The sequence below is a fragment of the Zea mays genome, chromosome 7 (assembly GCF_902167145.1).
Source record: "Zea mays cultivar B73 chromosome 7, Zm-B73-REFERENCE-NAM-5.0, whole genome shotgun sequence".
NCBI lineage: Eukaryota > Viridiplantae > Streptophyta > Magnoliopsida > Poales > Poaceae > Zea > Zea mays.
This window is the reverse complement of record NC_050102.1, coordinates 118797814-118819324: the sequence shown is the minus strand read 5'-3', so window position 1 is coordinate 118819324 and position 21511 is coordinate 118797814. Positions and strand designations below refer to the sequence as shown.

The following is a 21511-nucleotide window of genomic DNA, read 5'->3' as shown; positions in this document are numbered from 1 at the left end:
ACCGGCAACAGCAATGGATGTGCCGGCCACCTGATGGCATGGCTTGCTCTCGTCGTGCTTTGTCGAGCAAGACACCTTCGTGCATGTGCGATCAATTAAAACAATGTCCATTCAATTTGACTAGTATAATATCATCTCTTTTTAAAAAAAACGGAAGTAAAATATGTATTGCCAAAATTAAAGATAATCTGACAAATATAATGTAAAGTGGAAGAAAGATGTGCACTCTCTAGTTAAGTAAGTCATTATAAGCACTAATCATCATCAAAAGTGGTGGGCGGAGGACGATCAACTGTTAGTTAATTTCTCCATCGTCAGGTAGCAGGGTGTGTATGGAAAACAAGTTTTTATGCCCACCGGTATATGAGCTGCGCAGCCCAGCTGTCGAACCTTTGTGGTATTCAAATTATAAGATATTGTCTTCCATGATAAGGAAAAGAAGACAATCTCCTTGTAAGGATGAAATACGAGAAAATCTATAGGGTACCAGTCATTAACATTGTTAGGTGCTTCAAGGACAATCTCATGAGCATTTTCAAAGTCCCATTCATCATCAATATCATCTTGTGCAGACGAACCAACAAGGTCACGGTCATGGCGGTTATAGATGATCCTCCATTCATCTGGAGTCAAGTCGTGACCACAATGATGAAGTTGTGCCAGCAGGGGTTTAAGGCTGATGCTAGTCTTTATCAACCACTTCATATGAATTTGTCCATCACGTCCATTCATCTCTTCCTCCATAAGAGACCAGACTCGAAACTGGGGGTCGCTGTCATCCTGGGCCCAATAAAACAACGCACAATATACTCCTTTCTCAGATTTTCCCAAGTAAAAGGTAGCACGCTTAACTATCTGTTTGCTCCGTATTGCTGGAAGTCTCATCATTTGATACGTATTCCTGTCCTTGGATATGGATATCCTGCAATTAATGATACCAAATTTATTTATTTAACAACAACAACAACAACAACAACAACAATAATAATAATAATAATAATAATAATAATAATAATAATAATAATAATAATAATAATAATAATAATAGTAGTAGTAATAGTAATAGTGGTAGTAGATGATGAAACGTCATGGATACCTCATGACAGATTCATTTGAATAATGCACATAGAGTGCTCCTCGAAAATAAACAGCCTTGTGATTCCAACCATGCTCAGATCGCAGCATATCGGCCATGGTCCCCGTAGGCTCCCCTTGGCGGACCCAGGACCTCTCCTCCCACCTCCAGCTCCTCGACGAGAAGACGTGGGTTCTGTATGTCGATGGCGGCCATTCTTGCTCCTCAAGGTTGATGGTGATATTGTCGGACATCAAACCACTATGGCCGCACAATAACACGGGGATCAGAAATACCTCGAAATGCTCCGGCGACTCGGCCATGGGGTCGTACACAAGATTAAAGTCTGTAAACAAGTAAAATGGGGGGCGGTGCGGCGCTGTCCCGGCCCAAACTGTGGCGACCCCAAGCATGTTCTCAATGGATGGATCCGGGGCTTTAGGCAGGGCTGCCGATTGCCGTGTGGCAGGGTTCAGCAACCTGAAAACCATGTCACACAGCAACAGTAGACCGTTGCAGTGATCCACAACCTCAAGATCTACCCTGAAGTCAAGGCAGGCGCCGGGGATCCGACGCGCTACCGATGGCCGTGCGAAAAGATATGTCTCCCGATCGACCGAGGCCAGGCTGATGCAGTAGAAGGCGTCGAGGCGGAGAGGAAGGAGGTGGCCGGTGCGCAGGAGACGTCGGGCGTCCACGATGGAGCACAAGTGCTTGGAGACGCAGCGTGACGCCGCTAGGCTGCTGGGCGGGAGGCGGCTCAGGATTTCCACAAGCATATCGTCAGGTAGCTGCTCCATCTCTTCCCTTCCCTTGAGAATATGATGATCTCTTCCCTTAAGGATATGATGGTGGTGGACTGAACGTGTCGATACAGGTCGAGGAGAAGATGCGCTGCTAGGTCTCATCTCTGTAGATAGATAGATAGATATATATATATATATATACATATGGTGATGAGATAGATGATCGATGGAATTGGATGAGGATTAGGTCTCTTCGTTTCCGATCCGCTTGAACAGGCGCCTGATCCCTTTGCATGCATGCACTGATGGCCGGTAAAACGTAAATAGAGGTACCGATTGCATGCACTGATCGATGGCCGCTAAAAACTAGGTAGGCAGGCATGCATTGCTTGCACTGATCGATTGCCGGTACTGCTGGTATATGTATCTAGTTTGATCTGAACATGCATGCCTATGCGTGTTTGTAATATCAAGTCCGATCTATTAATTAGATAAGCATGCGTTTGTAATATCATAACAACCTGCGACCGTGCCGCTAAAAACTAGGTAGGCATGCATTGCTTGCACTGATCTGATCGATGGCCGGTACTGCTGGTATATGTATTACTGTTCGATTGCCCGTGCGTTGCGACGGCTTATAATAATACCTACGTAAACTATCCATAAAAAAAAATTCAAAATTTTTTATTGATTGTCTCCGCTCTCTGTATAATATATTTTTTGATTTTGGCTAACCGATGTTATTGTCTCTCTGTGCAAATATGTCTTGGTACAACACGACCAATTAAGTGAGCGATTAGAAGAGAGTTCACAACGATTGACTGAATGAACAGAGATTATAAAATGACATAATTCTATCATACAGAGACCAAATAAGAGAAAGTTTGTGAGATCAAGTTTATAAAATAAGTTTCCATGAAGTCAAATTTATAAAAAAGATAGATCAAACTATGGAGTCATTGCTAAAGTCATGCATCAATAAAAACTGGATGCGCTCCATATAAATTACGCTACTTCGTAGCAATTACTAACGTTTAAAACCAACAAATAACCTTTCATTTTGCTGTTAGTGTGACAAATCATTGCTGCTCCATCCAATTCAGCAACCTCAAACACTATGTACTCCATTGCGCCAATGTGGTCTCAGAAACGACCTAATGCTTGCAAGAGCAAAGAACGTCGTGTCGTGCTTGGGCTGTAGCCTCTGCCCATAGTGCTGGCCCGGCCCGACACAATTATTTTTTTATTTTACAAAAAAAACCTATATACCTATATACAATTTATATTCAATATTAAAAACATCTTAGCGTGATGTTTTATTAGTTAGACAGTTTCACCCAGTGTCTCACGCCCTTCCATCAGGGCATGGGTTCGAACCCCACCTCCTACACCATTTTTAACATTTTACGCAGATTTAATCAAATGGATCGACGGGCTAACGGACTGGCCCGACACAGTTAGCAGGCCGGCATAACGTGCTTGTGCCATAGTTGTGGCTCGCGTGCATCTAGCCCGTGTCGGGCATCGTTACACTGATTTAATTAAATGGATCGACGGTCTAACGGGCTGGCCCGACACAGTTAGCAGGCCGGCATGATGTGCCTGTGCCATAGTTGTGGCCCGCGTGCATCTAGCCCGTGTTGGGTGTCGTTTGGCATCTATAGACGTGCAACGGATTAATTTGAAATAGTTGTAAGGGGTTATTTGTAAAAAAATGACGTATGACGACCGTTGAAACTGGTGCTTTAAGTATAGTATAAATATATTACTTAGATAAGCATATGCGTTTGTAATATCATAACAACCTGCGACGGTGCCGGCCTAAGATAGCTAACGATAGTTATCCGGCCTAAGATAGCTCACTATTGAACTTTTACAAGTACACCAAGAACTCACACAGACCACAGCTGATCTGCTGAAACAAGAGGTGAAAAAATTATCGATGCAACAATTGCACACAACAGCAAGACAGGCGTTGGACTAGATGCATATCATTTCTCCAGATTTACACTTCTTACTAAACAAACAAATGCTCCATTTTAGGGGTTGCCTACACCTTAGTGTTTATGAGTGCTGGATAACTGCAGACTGACATCTCAGTGAACTATCCATTTTTTCAAAAGGGAAGGATTTTTATTCATTCAAGAACAGTACATCGAGATGATACAAGTCCTTGAAAGTCACTTCCGGCCTCTGCCCATAAGAGCACACAGCCCAACACAACAGAGTTTAAAAACACACACTAGTGGCAATCAATCCGAAGACTAGACCGCCAACTATAACACTATAAAAGTCTTCAAATAAAAATAATACATTTGGTTATTAATGATATTTATGGTAATTAATTTTCTTTTAAGTGTTTATCTTTGGAATGATTTTTGATTTCTCATAATTGATGTTGGATATGGAATAGCACTTCTTGTTAAAAAAAATCCAAATAAGTAATATAATAATTATTAGTCCAAAAATAAATATTTTATTTATAAATAGTTTTGTTGTGATTATTATAAAATTTAGGGCTATTTAAAAATATAATTCGAATTTACAAAAAGAAATAGAAAAAAAAGAAAAAACCAAAACCTAACCTAACCGTTTGGCCCATTAGGCCCAACACCTAACCCTAAGCTGCCGCGTGCCCCGCCCCTGGCTCCCTGCACAGCCGCCGCCGCTAGGGACATTTTTTTTCTTCTTTTCTGCACGCGGGCCCCACCTTCTTCTCTCCTTCCCCTGCTCTCCTCTCCCTGCTCTCTTGGCCGCGTCGACCAGCGCCCTAGCCGCCAGGAACACCGCCCAAGCGGCCGAGCCGCCCTGCTCCACCGCGTCCTCGACCGCGCAGTGCCCCGCGCCAGAAGCCGCGACCGAGCCTGCACGCCCAGGCGTGCCCCTGCCACGCACCAGCACGCGACCCGCCATGCGCGCGCTCCTCCGCGCCGTGCAGCGACCGCGACCCGACCGAAGCACCACGCCCGCACGCCAGGAAACCGCCGCCCGCGCCGTCCGTTTCTCTGCCGCATTATGGAACTTCATTGCGACCGTTTCTTCTCCCCATTAATCCCTCTCTTCATGGACGGCGTTGATGGTAGCCTTGAAACCGACCGGCGACTCTCTCTCTCTCCCTCCCTTCTCTATAAATTGGACGCCGAGCCCTCTCCCTCTCCCTGCCCGAGCTCCCTCTCTCACTCCCTATCGTTCTCTCCCTCGCCGGAGCTCGTGCTCACCGTCCGCGTTCCCCACCAGAGCTCCGTCCGCACAGCACCTCGTCGGAGCCCCGTCCGACGTCAAGAACCCCTGCCCGCACGCGCAGCAGCACCACCGCTCGCCGTCGTCCTCACCGAAGACGTGCCTGAACCATGTCCAACCCTTCGCCTAGACACACGCTCGAGCTCGTTCGCCGTCGTCCGTTCACCCAAGGTCGAAGACAACCCACTGATTTATTTTCTAAATCATGTTTTGAATCTTGCGATTTATTGTTGTAATATTGATACGATTTGGCGATTCGTGTATGATTTTAGAGATTCCGATGTATACGTGTAACCAAAATCTAACCCCGCGACAATATTTTAAAATGCGTATGATTTTATAATTCTAAAAATAAACACGGTCACTATTCACTACTTTCGTGGTTTTTATACTAGAAATGTTTATTTCACTTTAGTATGTGTGGAACGATAATTGTTAGTAGTATTTTAAGTGTACACTTATTTGCATGAAGAAATAGAAGAAATACTAGGCCACGTAGTTCCGGTCAAATGAAAATATAGATGTTACTAGTCATAATAAAAGTATTCATAAGGATAGCACTTAAGTATTTAGAATTAGTAAGATATTTATCTATATCATAATAACCATGAATATGTTATTAAACGTCTCATTTAGTAATATACAATTAATTCTTAGTATATTAATGTTAGAGGAATTAAATAAAGAATTTTTAGTTATACATTTAAATTCTATTTAGAAAAGAGAAAAACCGAAATAGTAGAATTTATAATGACTTAACTAGGCACTCATATTTTTCTAATAAAGAAAATAATAGTATGTTGATAAACATAGGTTTCTTACTAAAGAATTAGAAAACTTATTTCTAGTTTAAAATGACCTTTTAATAGATATCCTATTTAACAAGGTTCGTTATAAAGGTTTAAGTATAGCCGTATTAAATAGAAACTTAAAAGAATATGTAGACATATGTTTCTTAATAAAAAAAAGAATAGAAGATAAATATATGTGCAATTAATAGATTATTTATATTTTCTTAATTAAAAGATAACAAGGGTCGTTGCTTTTATAAACTAAAATAATAGTTTATACATAATTTCCTTTCTAATGAATTAGATCATCTGTTCCTATACAATAGAATTAAAGATAATTAATAGATTAATTATCCTTTATCATAATTCATTAGTCAAACCTATTGTCAACTTGTTCATAACACATTTAGTCAATTTGTTCGAATCATTTAATTTTTCCTAAAGGATAAAATAAAGTAATAAGAGTTTAAGTTCTTATATAACTTAAAATGTTACTTTATATATTGACTTCGAATATAAGAATATAGGACATGTACTTTCTAATAAAAATAAAATATAGTTGTTTGTTCATTGTCTCTTACATAAAAGTTCATTAAAGCATATATCATAACTTTCCATAAATAGGTGTTTAATAATAATGATCTTTTCACATAAAACCTATTTAGACTTATATCTTAATTTGTCATAAGTGATTGGTTAACAATATTTATAATATGCTCCATACTGCTTCTAAAATTAATTTCATAACGCATTGAACTTAGATATATAACATATATCTTTTCTAAAAGGTTTAATATTGTTATAACTTGTTTTATCATCTTAATCGTAGACATATCACATATGACGTTTTATAAAAGATTAAATTGGTGAACCTAATATTTATATATTTTAACTAAGATATTTTTAAGCTCATGTGTTGTTTTATAAAGTATAGATCACACATTTTTAAAGAGTACCTTTTTATTATAACCCGTGCGAGTAATGTTTTTGAAAAGTGAACGCTCTTTTCGTTAGGTTTTCTTTTAGCTTTACGTATGGTGAATGTGGTATGTTATTGAGTGGTGTTTGTTCTTCTAGTTTGTTATGTGATGTTTATATATTGATCCAGTAGTTGAGAATCAAGATATATTCTATGGAAGCACCTCAAGTTTTCAATAAGCAAGGCAAGTGGACTGCTCCCTCTACATACTCTGTTTGATCCCAAACAATACATTTAATAAAGTTTATTCTTGATATATATGCATAATTTGACGGGTTACCTATTTAGATACCCCAAACCTTTCCAACCTTACTCCTTGTTTAACCTGGGATTATGATCTAATCAAGTAGCTATGCTATTGCTACAACTTACTTTATGCAGTCACTCCTATTTATGATATTAATGTTCCCAATGGTAAGTTTACATTATTGTTGTTAACCCGATGGTTAAACAAGATTATTGCATATTAATTGGAACATGGAGTGACCACCCAGGAAAACAGTGCTACCATGAGAACTATCATGGTTCTGGTCTTGGCTAAATAACTAGGGAAGTCTTATGTTGGGTGTTGGTCGTGGTCGACCGGAACGGGGGCATCTGGCAAGCGCTTATAGTACCGGCTCAGGCAGATTGGATACGGGCATAGTTCCCAAAGCTTTTACCCTGTGGTCTGGACTATAAGTTGGTTATGGTAGGTGTACCTTATGTAGTTGACCATTTCCAGCATTTGCGTAATGAGGACTCTAGGGAGAAGCCTCGTAGTGAGACCCTGGCCATTGACCTTGGAAGTGAATACGGGTCTAGCTAACCCGGGCTAGAAGGGAATCGCGACTCATGGGTAAAGATGCGCCACCTCTGCAGAGTGTAAAACTGATATATCAGCCGTGCTCACGGTTAAGAGCAGCCTGTACTCCTCACATGATAATTAAACTTGAAGATGAAATAAATCGAGATCTGATGATCTGCCAATGGTTCGCTTAAGTGGTTTCACTTAAGTGTTTTTGATATACTCTTATACCTTTGTTTAATGGGAATACTTGGGATTCACACTTATTAGTAAGACAGGTGTTGTTAATAAAATGTTGACCAACTAAAATGCTTACTGCTCAACCTTAGTCTCACCTTGTTAAACTTGCATTAGTTTTTCCCCCACTTGCTGAGCCCCGACCATAAGTGAGCTCACCCTTGCTTAAATTTTGATCAGAAGTTTGGAGATGGAGTTATGATGCTGAGCTCCATGGATGCTAGTCTAGTGATAACCCCAGTCATCTTTCTATGGATGGATGTCCTTGTTTCGCTGTACTTTGATGAATAAAGGTTAAGACATTATGTCTTTTCGAAGTGTAATATGTTAATATAATCTTTATTTACGCTCTTATGCATTGTTCTTTTGATATATTATACTTGTGACGTCAACATATGTTTGGAAATAGATCCTGGCACATATATGTGATGTGCTTGGTTCTGCCCCTTAGAACCGGTTGTGACAGAAGTGATATCAAAGCAATGTGTCCGTAGGTCGTTAGATTAGTTAGAAATGGAAAACCCAGTCAGTCTTTCAAAGCTTGATATATTTTCCTCCATAAAAACTTACTTTATATCAAAACTTGTCTCTTTTATTTTCAACTCTTCTAGTCTGATTTTTGGTCTATCAGAAGACTCTACTCAGAAGCACTACAAGATGATCAAGTTAGGATTGTGGAACTTGAAGTGAAGTCTACCTGAAGGAACCCTTAAGAAGCTTCGGAAGTGTCACACCCGGTTTTAGAAGGCAAACCGAATGTGAACCATGTACGTGCCAGGATCAGCAATTCACGTACACAGCAGTTACATAACTGGACATCATCACACAGTGCTAAAATAATGACATAAAAGAGGGTATAATAGTCGATTACATCATATGTCTGAGACATCCACATAGTCTTTACAATAATCAAAGTGCGGAAAAGAAACGTAGATACACGCGGCCTTTACAGGCAGCCGACTGGGGGTTGCCGCTAACCCACACCTATAACTCGTCGTAATCTTGGAACTCCTGAAAGACTCCTTCCATGGCTTCATCTTCTCCTGAGCAGTGGTTGCAATGCTGACAACCTAGGGGGAGGGGTTGGTGTGTAGAGCAAGGGTGAGTACACATCAACATACTCAGCAAGTATCCTGTTTGGCTGTAGTGGACTAGCTTTATGTGGAGTTAAGTCAAGCAGTTGCTTTTAATTGGTCAGGTTATTATTTACTAGTAGAAAGCCAGGTTTTAGCATTAACCCAAGTTATTAACCCGATGTATCCTTTCCAAATGGAAAGAATACAACTTACCAATACCATAGTCATAACCAAAACCATCAATCTCATTGCCACCTGTAAAACAAAACGTCTCTGATCAAGTACCACTAATCAATGGAGCTCCCTTGGCCGCTCATAACCACGAGCACGGCTGATATATCAGTTTCATAACACTCTGCAGAGGTTGCGCACTTTACCCACAAGTCGTGATTCCCTCTTGCCTCGGGCCGATCAAACCCTTAAACACTACCAAGGTGAATAGGCAGGGTCTCACTACGTAGCCTTTACAAAGATTCCCCGGGGCTGTAGCCACCCGTTAGGTTTCCTAAATGCACCACACTCCTCCCCAAGGGGCGAACCGAACTTGGTAGAACGAGCCGCATACACCGAGCCCCATTAACGGCACGACGGCTAAGCGAACTACACCCCGGTTCCTCTAATTATTCAGCTAAGGGCATCCCATTCCACCCTCATGGTTGCACTGTTTTCCCGGGCGATCATCCAACGAACAGGTCCTTACGGAGAGGCACTCAAGAAACCGCTCGAGCCCCCTTGAATGACACAAGTATAACATCATAATAAAGAAGGGAAACATCGTATCATTGATAAATCTCATCATGTTCATTGATTAATGTGAAGCACTAGCATAGAGCTAAACTGTAATAACCCAACCAAAATAGGTAGACAAGGACAAGATAAACAAAAGCTAGTCAATCCTTAGGTATAAAGTGTGTAAATGCGGGGAGTGAGTTATAAGAATGAGTAGGACATAGATGGGTCAAGGGACACTTGCCTCCACCAACCAGCTGCTGCTCAGGGGCTTCTCCTGTGAGTTCCTCGGCCTCTTCAACCAGATTGTTCTCTATATGAGTTCAAACATACATTCCACACATTTAATACCAAAAGAACAATACACCATACAATAGAATGCAATAAATAAACAGATGTTCAACGCGGGGCTCGCAATTACAGTTAAGAGAGAAAGAGGAAATGACAGTCGGGTCTACGGTCGAGAGGCAATCACTTTACATAATTATAAATTAAACCATTCGTTTAAACAGAAGGGTATCAAATTAGACACTACATTTAGCATAAAGTAAAGTCATGTTCCACATATAGTCACTATAAATAGGTAAAGATGAACGAAAGGGATTGGTCATACGGCGAGACGTACGACACAACATTTAAATTGAATTAAGAAATAAATGACTTGCCGCGCGACAGAGCGTGCAACAAGATTCTTGCATTAATTAAAGACAAACGTTAAGCGTTGTGCGACGAAACGCACGACGGCTTACGCCAACAGAACTGTATTTAAAACGAATCGTCGCGCGACGAAGCGTGCGACGCAGCACTGCAATTAATATAAATTAAACGAATCGTCGCGCGACGAAGCGCGCGACGCAACACATTAATAAATATAAATTTAAAAGGACCGTCGTGCGATGAAGCGTGCAACGCAGAACATTGACTAAACAAAATTAAAATGGATTAAACGAGGGTTAAACGAAACGCGACTACGGTCGCACGCGCGAGAGCACGTTGCGCGTGCCGAGGGCACGCGAACCGTGCAAGCCGCATGGGGTGCGAGGCTGTCGGGGCACGGGCTCGGGCAGGGGCGCACGAGGGCGTGGTCGGGGGCACGGCCGAGGGCACGGCCGGGGCGCGGGCCAGGGCGCAACCGAGGGCGTGGCCAGGGCGCGTGAGGACGCAGCAGAGGGCGTGCGGCTGGGGGAGCGGCGCGAGGGAGGGGCGCGGCCGGGGAGGGGCTCAACCGGGGGGGCGCGACACAGGGAGGGGCTCGGCCGGGGCGGGACTCGCCGGGGGGCGCGACGCGAGGAGGGGCTCGGCCGGGGCGGGACTCGCCGGGGCACGACGCGGGGAGGGAGGGCATGGCGCAGGACGCCGCCACCGGGCGCGGGGACGACGCGGGGCCGGGCGCGGGACGCGGCGCGGCCAAGCCGCCGCCATGGCGCACGACGGGGCAGGGGAGGGCGCGACGCGCGGGGGGAGGGCGCGAGGCCAGGGGCGCGGCGGGCATGGGGCCGAGGCGCGGCTCACGGGGGAGGGGCTCGCCAGTGGCCAGCGCGCAGGGCATGGGATGGGGAGGGGGCACGACAGGGCGGGACCCGCCAGGGGGCGCGCACGACGAGGACAGGGGAGGGGAGCGTCCAGGGGAAGAAGAAGGGAGGGGGAGGAGGGAGAGAGAAGGGAAGGGGAGGGGAAAACTCACCTCCGGGGATCCAAATTCCGGCGATCTCGACTCCAAACCCTAGGGCACCACGGGGAGAGAGAGAGGTGGGAGAGGGAAGTTACTGCGCAGGAGAAAATCAAATGAGACAACAGGATTAGGGGGAGGGGGCGCGCGCATGGGTAGGGCAAGGGGCACCAGGGGCACGCGGGCCGGACTGGGCCGGGCTTGGTCACTCCGCGGGTCGAACACCAATCAAAATTTTGATCGCGAATCGAAATCCGAACCGGGACGAGACGAACACGCGATTAAACACGACATCAGACAAAGAAATATGCTTTGGCATGAATGCAACAACCAAAGTGCCTCTAGGGCTCATTCCACAAGGTTTACGCTATTATAAAAAAATAATTCTCCATTTTTAGGAAAAAAAGAAAGGAAAGCGAAGAACTGAGAGAGTAACACCTGAATTTGGTGGATATTAGAAAAGAAATTTTATACCCCCAAATTCAGGGCGTTACAAATCTAACCCCCTTAAAAGAATCTCGCCCTCGAGATTCAAGAAGAGGCTAGCAAGAAAATGAAATTAGTTCATCGGTTGGTCACAGCTTTCTTTGGTTGACTTTAGCTCTACAAGCTTAACTTGTGGACTGGCTCCTTTGACCTTCAGATGCTTGAGACCGATTGATGCAATTCTTGAGGATCTCCTGGACCTGTGGGTTAGGACCCACACTCGCTTCTGCTGCGCCACTCCGATCTTGTTGGTTGATGTTGATCTCATTGTCTTCATTGGGGTTAGCGGCTAACCCCCTTAACAGGAGCGTTGATATGCACTTGGTGAAGATGCTGTCGACTCTGATCTAGACTGATTTGGAGGAGTTGGAGGTTGCCAAATGGACAGGTGCAAGAGGAAAGAATAGCGAGAAAAGGTAAGTATAGACAGATTAGAGAGAGCAGGGGGAGAACCCAACTACTTAAATATATGGCACTCACTTAGTGAACTGATGCCATTGCGGACCAAGGGCCGCAACACATCAACACTCATCACAAAGAAGCAAATCAGTCATACCACAAAGACAAACATCACAAGCATTCGGCAACAAACATCTCGTTGATATAAGTTCATTTTAATTAAATGGTGGTCTTTCCTTACCAAGGGGAATCTACTTTAAGGCCATCAAAAGACAAGGGGAGCGATAAAACATGCAGGATGGGGGCGTGAGCATAGTAAAGGATGGAGCTAAAGCAATGATTGTAACCGACAAGGGAGAGAACACAACCAATGGTTGACAGCACCTAGAGGGGGTGAATAGGTGATCCTGTAAAAACTTGAAACTTAAAGCCACAAAACTTGATTAAGAGTTAGTAGACTAAATAGCGAGCTCTTGTGAACACAAGTATCATAGAAAAGCAATCACAAAAGACACGCGAGTTATCCCGTGGTTCGACAAGTACAACACTTGTCTACCTCCACGTTGTGGCATCCCAATGGACGAGGGTTGCACTCAACCCCTTTCAAGCGGTCCAAAGACCCACTTGAATACCACGGTGTTTCTCTTTGTTTCACTATATCCCGTTCGCGAGGAATCTCCACAACTTGGAGCCTCTCGCCCTTACAATTTGATGATCACAAAGAAGCACAGAAGTAAGGGTGGGAAAAGCAACACACACAAGACTCAAAGCAAGAGCACAAACACGCACACTAGCCAACAACTTGAGCTCAAAGTTCACACACGGAGTTCTTGACTCAGAAGGAGCTCAAATTGCTATCACAACGAATCAAATGCGCTAGGATGGAGTCTTGGTGCTTAGGGATGATCAAATAATGCTTGGTGTACTCCTCCATGCGCCTAGGGGTCCCTTTTATAGCCCCAAGGCAGCTAGGAGCTGTTGGAAGCAATCCAGGAAGGCAATTCTTGCCTTCTGTCGGGTGGCGCACCGGACAATCTGGTGCACCACCGGGCATCCACAGTTCGTTGTCTGGTGCAGATTGCTTTCCTAAATTGGCCTAGCCGACCGTTGAAGATTTGGAGCCGTTGGCGCACCAGACACTGTCCGGTGCACACCGGACAGTCCGGTGCCCCCATCCGACCATTGGCTCGGCCACGCGTCATGCGCGGATTGTGCGGCCGACCGTTGGCGTAGTCGGTGGCTCACCGGACAGTCCGGTGCACCACCAGACAGTCCGGTGAATTTTAGCCGTACGCTGTTGACTGTTTCCCGAGAGCGGCGACTTCGCCACAGACGACTCACCGGACAGTCCGGTGATTTATAGCCGTACGCCACCGTCGAGACCCGAGAGTAGGTTGTTCATCGGGTCTGGTCCTGCACCACCGGACACTGTCTGGTGCACCACCGGACAGTTCGGTGCACCCAGACCGAGCAGCCTTTTGGCTGAACACAGCCAACTTATCTCCAAAGTGATTTCTCCTGTTTCTAGCACTTAGACACAATACATTAGTCTTCAAAACAATGTACTAAGTCTAGAAACATACCTTTAATCTTGATTTGCACTTCTTGAGTCTTTGGCACAAATATTACTCAAAGCATTTGTGTTGAGCACTTAATCACCAAAATCTTATAGAAATGGCCCAAGGGCACATTTCCCTTTCAATCTCCCCCTTTTTGGTGATTTATGCCAACACAACAAAAAGCAACTAAAGAAGTGCAACATCAATGCAAATGAGAACAAAAATTTGTTTTTTTATTCAAATTTGGCATATTTGGATCAGTCTTTGCCACCACTTGGTTGGTTTTTGCAAATCAAACTCAATTTCCTATCTCTAAGACAAAGTCACTTGTTGAGGCATAGAGAGAGGTATTCCAAGAGAAATTGATCAAAAATTCAAAAACTCCCCCTTTTTCCCATAATCAACCATTCTCCCCACAAGAGACCAACTTTTGATAATAAGAGACAATAAGAGTATTTTGACAAAACAAAAACTCTAACTTTACTATTTTCAAAATTCTCAAGTGGTAGCTGATCCATTTCTTGCTTTGGCCTCAATTTCTCCCCCTTTGGCATTAAGCACCAAAACGGGATCATTATTGGCCCTTAAACCTCATTGCCTCACCAAAATCTTCAATTAAGAGTAGAAAGGCAATAAGAGCACAGAGATGAACTTGGAGTACATTACCCTCTCATCGGAGTGCAGTGGAAGTCTTGCATTGTCCAAGTTCACCTTTTCCCTTTCAATCCTCCTTTGAGACTAATTTAAGAAAAACTCAAGCGCATGGTTAGTCTCAAAGGGTCAAGTTGTAGCATTTCTCCCCCTAAGTATGTGCATCATTCACACATGGACTTGTGAGGTCCGGGGATCCCTTGCACAACTTGAGCACCATAAATAAGCAATAAAATGCATAAGGAACATGATCAAAGGCATAAAACACATGTATGCTCTATATCAATCCAAGTTACGCGAATCTAAGACATTTAGCTCACTACGCAGCCTGCAAAAGGTCTTCTCATCTAAAGGCTTGGTAAAGATATCGGCTAGCTGGTTCTTGGTGCTTACATAGAACACTTCGATATCTCCCTTTTGCTGGTGGTCTCCCAAAAAGTGATGCTGGATGTCTATGTGCTTTGTGCGGCTGTGTTCAACAGGATTGTCCGCCATGCAGATTGCACTCTCATTGTCACATAGGAGTGGGACTTTGCTCAGATTGTAGCCAAAGTCCCAGAGGGTTTGCCTCATCCAAAGTAGTTGCGCGCAACACTGTCCTGCGGCAACGTACTCGGCCTCAGCGGTGGATAGGGCAACGGAGGTTTGTTTCTTAGAACTCCACAACACCAGGGAGCTTCCTAGGAATTGGCACTTCCCTGATGTACTCTTCCTATCGACCTTACATCCAGCATAATCGGAGTCTGAATATCCAATTAAGTCAAAGGTAGACCCCTTTGGATACCAGATCCCGAAGCAAGGCGTAGCAACTAGATATCTAAGAATTCTCTTAACGGCCACAAGGTGACATTCCCTTGGGTCGGATTGAAATCTAGCACACATGCATACGCTAAGCATAATATCCGGTCTACTAGCACATAAATAAAGTAAAGACCCTATCATAGACCGGTATGCCTTTTGATCAACGGACTTACCTCCCTTGTTGAGGTCGACATGACCGTCGGTTCCCATTGGAGTCTTTGCGGGCTTGGCGTCCTTCATCCCAAAACACTTGAGCAAGTCTTGTGTGTACTTCGTTTGAGAGATGAAGGTACCGTCCTTGAGTTGCTTCACTTGGAACCCAAGGAAGTAGTTCAACTCGCCCATCATCGACATCTCGAATTTCTGAGTCATCACCCTGCTAAACTCTTCACAAGACTTTTGGTTAGTAGAACTAAATATTATGTCATCGACATAAATTTGGCACACAAATAGATCACCATCACAAGTCTTAGTAAAAAGAGTTGGATCGGCTTTCCCAACCTTGAACGCATTAGCAATTAGAAAATCTCTAAGACATTCATACCATGCTCTTGGGGCTTGCTTAAGTCCATAGAGTGCCTTAGAGAGCTTACACACGTGGTCGGGGTACCGTTCATCCTTAAAGCCAGGGGGTTGCTCAACGTACACCTCCTCCTTGATTGGCCCGTTGAGGAAAGCGCTCTTCACGTCCATTTGGAACAACCTTTTGCCATAAGTTGAGCCTTGTTCCTTGTCACCACCCCGTGCTCGTCCTGTTTGTTGCGGAACACCCACTTGGTTCCCACAACGTTTTGCTTGGGACGTGGCACCAGTGTCCAAACTTCATTTCGCTTGAAGTTGTTGAGCTCTTCCTGCATGGCCAACACCCAGTCCGGATCTAGCAAGGCCTCCTCTACCCTGAAAGGCTCAATAGAAGAGACATAAGAGTAATGCTCACAAAAATTAGCTAATCTAGAGCGAGTGGTTACTCCCTTGCTAATGTCACCCAAAATCTGGTCGACGAGATGATTCCTTTGAATCGTCGCTCGAACTTGAGTTGGAGGGGCCCGTGGTACTTCTTCCTCCTCAACTTGGTCTTCTTGTGCTCCCCCTTGATCACACGCCTCCTCTTGAGGAACCTGTTCATCGTCTTGAGTTGGGGGGTGCACCATCGTTGAGGAAGAAGGTTGATCTTGCTCCTTGTGTTCCTGCGGTCGCACATCTCCAATCGCCATGGTGCGAATTGCGTCCGTTGGAACATCATCCTCATCTACATCATCAAGATCAACTTGCTCTCTTGGAGAGCCATTAGTTTCATCAAATACAATATCGCTAGAGACTTCAACCAAACTCGATGATTTGTTGAAGACTCTATACGCCTGTGTATTTGAGTCATAACCTAACAAAAATCCTTCTATAGCTTTGGGTGCAAATTTTGAATTCCTACCTTTCTTCACTAGAATGTAGCACTTACTCCCAAAAACTCAAAAATACAAAATGTTGGGTTTGTTACCAGTTAGTAGTTCGTACGACGTCTTCTTGAGGAGGCGATGAAGGTAGACCCGGTTTATGGCGTGGCAAGCTGTGTTCACAGCTTCCGACCAAAACCGCTCGTACGTCTTGAATTCTCCAAGCATCGTCCTCGCCATGTCTATAAGCGTCCTGTTCTTCCTCTCTACCACACCATTTTGTTGTGGTGTGTAGGGAGCAGAGAACTCGTGCTTGATTCCTTCCTCCTCAAGAAACTCCTCCACTTGCAGGTTCTTGAACTCGGACCCGTTGTCGCTTCTAATCTTTTTCACCTTGAGCTCAAACTCGTTTTGAACTCGCCTTAGAAAGCGCTTGAGGGTCCCTTGGGTTTCTGATTTATCCTGCAAAAAGAATACCCAAGTGAAGCAGGAAAAATCATCATCAACAACAAGACCATACTTACTTCCCCCGATGCTAAGGTAGGCGACAGGTCCGAAGAGGTCCATATGCAGTAGCTCTAGAGGTCTTGATGTAGTCATCACATTCTTGTTGTGATGAGCGCTTCCCACCTGTTTACCTGCTTGACAAGCTGCACAAGGTCTATCTTTTTCGAAATACACATTTGTTAGACCTAACACATGTTCTCCCTTCAGAAGTTTGTGAAGGTTCTTCATCCCAACATGCGCTAGACGGTGATGCCACAACCAGCCCATGCTAGTCTTAGCAATTAAGCATGCATCTAGACCGACCTCCTCTTTCAAAAAATCAACTAAATAGAGTTTGTCGTCTAGTACACCATTAAAGGCTAATGAACCATCACTCCTTCTAAAGACAGACACATCTACATTCGTAAATAAGCAATTGTAACCCATATTACATAATTGACTAACGGACAACAAGTTATACCCGAGCGATTCTACTAAAAACACATTAGAAATGGAATGCTCGGATGAAATAGCTATCTTTCCTAGTCCTTTCACCTTGCCTTGATTCCCGTCATCGAATATGATTGAGTCTTGGGAATCTTTGTTCTTGACGTAGGAGGTGAACATCTTCTTCTCCCCGTCATGTGGTTTGTGCATCTGCTGTCGATAATCCAGCTTGAGCCCCCGGATGCATAAACCTGCAAGGCAAATTAGGCTTGGGTTTTAGGTACCCAACTCTTGTTGGGTCCTACAAGGTTAGTAACAATAGCCTTAGGGACCCAAATGCAAGTTTTATCTCCCTTGCATTTTGCCCCCAATTTCCTAGCAACCACTTTCTTATTTTTACATGAAAGTACAAAACCAGTGTTGCAGGCATGAAAAACATTAGTAGATCCATTATACACTTTCCTAGGAGCATGATGAACAACATTGTTTCTAGGCATATTTCTCCTATGCACAAAGGAAGAACTTGAACCAATCATGGCATGTGAATCATAAGCATTAAAACTCCTATTATGATGACCATTTCTAGAAAATTTTCTATCATAAATAAATGTATGATTCTTTTGAGCATTACTAGTTATAGGGGCCTTCCCTTTCTCCTTGTTGGGAATGGGAGCCTTTTGACTTGTTAAGTTCTTGGCTTCCCTTCGAAAGCCAAGCCCATCCTTAATTGAGGGATGTCTACCAATAGTGTAGGCATCCCTTGCAAATTTTAGTTTATCAAAGTTATCTTTGCTAGTCTTAAGTTGGGCATTAAGACTAGCCACTTCATCATTTAATCTAGTTATGGAAATTAAATGTTCACTACACGCATCAACATTAAAATCCTTACACCTATTGCAAATTACAACATGATCTACACAAGGACTAGATTTATTTGCTACTTCTAGCTTAGCATTTAAATCATCATTAATACTTCTTAAGCTAGCCACAGTCTCATGACAAGTAGATAATTCACAAGAAAGCATTTCATTCCTTTTAACTTCTAAAGCAAGAGACTTTTGCACACTTACAAATTTATCATGTTCTTCATATAAAAGATCCTCTTGCTTTTCTAAAAGTCTATCTTTTTCATTCAATGCATCAATTAGATCATTAATCTTTTCTACCTTAGCTCTATCTAATCCTTTAAACAAGCTAGTGTAGTCTACTTCATCATCACTAGAGTACTCATCACTAGAAGTAGAGTACTTGGGAGTGTCACGAGTGTTTACCTTCTTTTCCTTTGCCATTAGACAAGTATGGCGCTCGTTGGGGAAGAGCGACGACTTGTTGAAGGCCGAGGCGGCGAGTCCTTCGTCGTCGGAGTCGGACGACGAACAATCCGAGTCCCACTCTTTGCCGAGGTGTGCCTCGCCCTTCGCCTTCTTGTAGGCCTTCTTCTTTTCCCTCTTCCCGCCTTTCTCTTGTTCCTGGTCATTAGTGTTGTCGAGACAATTTGCTATAAAATGACCATACTTACCACATTTAAAGCAGGAGCATTTCCCTTTCGCTTTGGTCTTGTTTGGATGCTCCTTTCTTCCTTTAAGCGCCGTCTTGAAACGCTTGATGATGAGGGCCATTTCTTCTTCGTTAAGCCTGGCTGCCTCAACTTGCGCCACCTTGCTAGGTAGCGCCTCCCTGCTACTTGTTACTTTGAGAGCAACGGTTTGAGGCTCGTGGATCGGCATTGGGCCATTTAGCGCCTCATCAACATATCTCGCCTCCTTGATCATCATTCGCCCGCTTACAAACTTCCCAAGTATCTCCTTGGGCGTCATCTTGGTATACCTAGGATTTTCACGAATAGAGTTTACAAGATGAGGATCAAGGATAGTGAAGGACCTTAGCATTAGCCAGACGACGTCGTGGTCCATCCATCTCGTGCTTCCATAGCTCCTTATTTTGTTGACCAGGGTCTTGAGCCTGTTGTACGTTTGGGTTGGCTCCTCCCCCCAGATCATTGCGAACCTTCCCAGTTCGCCCTCCACCAACTCCATCTTGGTGATCATGGTGACATCATTTCCCTCATGCGAGATCTTGAGGGTGTCCCAAATCTGCTTGGCGTTATCCAAGCCGCTCACCTTATGGTACTCTTCCCTGCACAAGGATGCTAATAGAACAGTAGTAGCTTGTGCATTTTTGTGAATTTGTTCATTGATAAACATGGGATTATCCGTACTATCAAAATTTATTCCATTTTCTACTATCTCCCATATACTTGGATGAAGAGAGAACAAATGGCTACGCATTTTGTGACTCCAAAATCTGTAGTCCTCTCCATCAAATTGAGGAGGTTTACCAAGAGGAATGGAAAGCAAATGAGCATTAGAGTTCGATGGAATACGAGAATAATCAAAAGAGAAGTTTGAGTTAACCGCTTTCTTTTTCTCGCCGTCATCGTCGTCTCTTTGGGAAGAAGAGGATTCGTCGCTGTCGTAGTAGACTATCTTCTTGATGCGCCTCTTCTTCTTCCCGTCCTTTTTCTTGTGACTCGAGCCAGAGTCAGTGGGCTTATCGTCTCTTGGCTCGTTGAAGACGGATTCCTTCTCTTTATCGTTGATCACCATCCCCTTTCCCTTAGGATCCATCCCTTCGGGCGATTAGTCCCTTTCTTGAAGAGAACGGCTCCGATACCAATTGAGAGCACCTAGAGGGCGGGGTGAATAGGTGATCCTGTAAAAACTTGAAACTTAAAGCCACAAAACTTGATTAAGAGTTAGTCGACTAAATAGCGAGCTCTTGTGAACATAAGTATCATAGAAAAGAAATCACAAAAGACACGCGAGTTATCTCGTGGTTCGACACGTACAACACTTGTCTACCTCCATGTTGTGGCGTCCCAATGGACGAGGGTTGCACTCAACCCCTTTCAAGCGGTCCAAAGACCCACTTGAATACCACGGTGTTTCTCATTGTTTCACTATATCCCGTTCGCGAGGAATCTCCACAACTTGGAGCCTTTCGCCCTTACAATTTGATGATCACAAAGAAGCACTGAAGTAAGGGTGGGAAAAGCAACACACACAAGACTCAAAGCAAGAGCACAAACACTCACACTAGCCAACAACTTGAGCTCAAAGTTCACACATGGAGTTGAGAGCTCCTAGAGGGGGGGGGGTGAATAGGTGATCCTGTAAAACTTCAAAACTTAAGCCACAAAAACTTGTTAAGTGTTAGCACAATTATGGCCAAGTGGCTAGAGAGGAGTCAAAACACAATAACCACAAGAATTCAATCACAGAGATGACACGGTGGTTATCCCGTGGTTCGGCCAAGTACAAAACTTGTCTACTCCACGTTGTGGCGTCCCAACGGACGAGAGTTGCACTCAACTCCTCTCAAGTGATCCAATGATCAACTTGAATACCACGGTGTTCTTGCTTTTCTTTTCTCAATCCCGTTTGCGAGGAATCTCCACAACTTGGAGCCTCTCGCCCTTACAAAAGATGTTCACAGAGAATCACGGAGCAAGGACGGGATTAGCAACTCACACACAACACAAAGATCACAGCGAATACGCACACACAAGACCCAGACTTGAGCTCAAGAGACTAGCACACTAGAACGGAGCTCAAATCACTAGAATGTCGAACAAGTGCGCAAGATTGATGTGTGAGTGATCAAGAGTGCTCAAGGAATGCTTGGTGTGCTCCTCCATGCGCCTAGGGGTCCCTTTTATAGCCCCAAGGCAGCTAGGAGCCGTTGAGAACAAATCTGGAAGGCCATCCTTGCCTTCTGTCGTCGGGCGCACCGGACAGTCCGGTGCACACCGGACATTGTCCGGTGCCCGATTTCTTTCCTTACACGGCGCAGCCGACCGTTGCAGATCTGGCGCACCGGACAGTCCGGTGCACACCGGACAGTCCGGTGCCTCCTTCCGACCGTTGGCCAGACCACGTGTCGCGCGCAGATTGCGCGGCCGACCG

The 21511-nt window shown here is 44.3% G+C and overlaps 1 protein-coding gene across 1 annotated transcript; it reads right to left on the bottom strand.

Annotated features, from left to right (window-relative positions):
• Nucleotides 1-143: 143 nt before the first annotated feature.
• Nucleotides 144-2223, bottom strand: LOC103632745 (uncharacterized). The gene is made up of 2 exons (XM_008654486.2): nt 1097-2223; nt 144-922 (listed from the first exon to the last, which is right to left on the bottom strand). Exons 1-2 carry the CDS (start codon nt 2023-2025, stop codon nt 289-291), a joined length of 1563 nt encoding a protein of 520 aa, XP_008652708.1. The 5' UTR covers nt 2026-2223; the 3' UTR covers nt 144-288.
• Nucleotides 2224-21511: the final 19288 nt, after the last annotated feature.

Coding starts and splice junctions, on each gene's coding strand:
- LOC103632745 (XM_008654486.2), bottom strand. CDS start 2,025: ATGTATATATATATATATATATCTATCTATCTATCTACAGAGATGAGA. Junction 923..1,096: donor TCAAATGAATCTGTCATGAG/GTATCCATGACG, acceptor CATTAATTGCAG/GATATCCATATCCAAGGACA.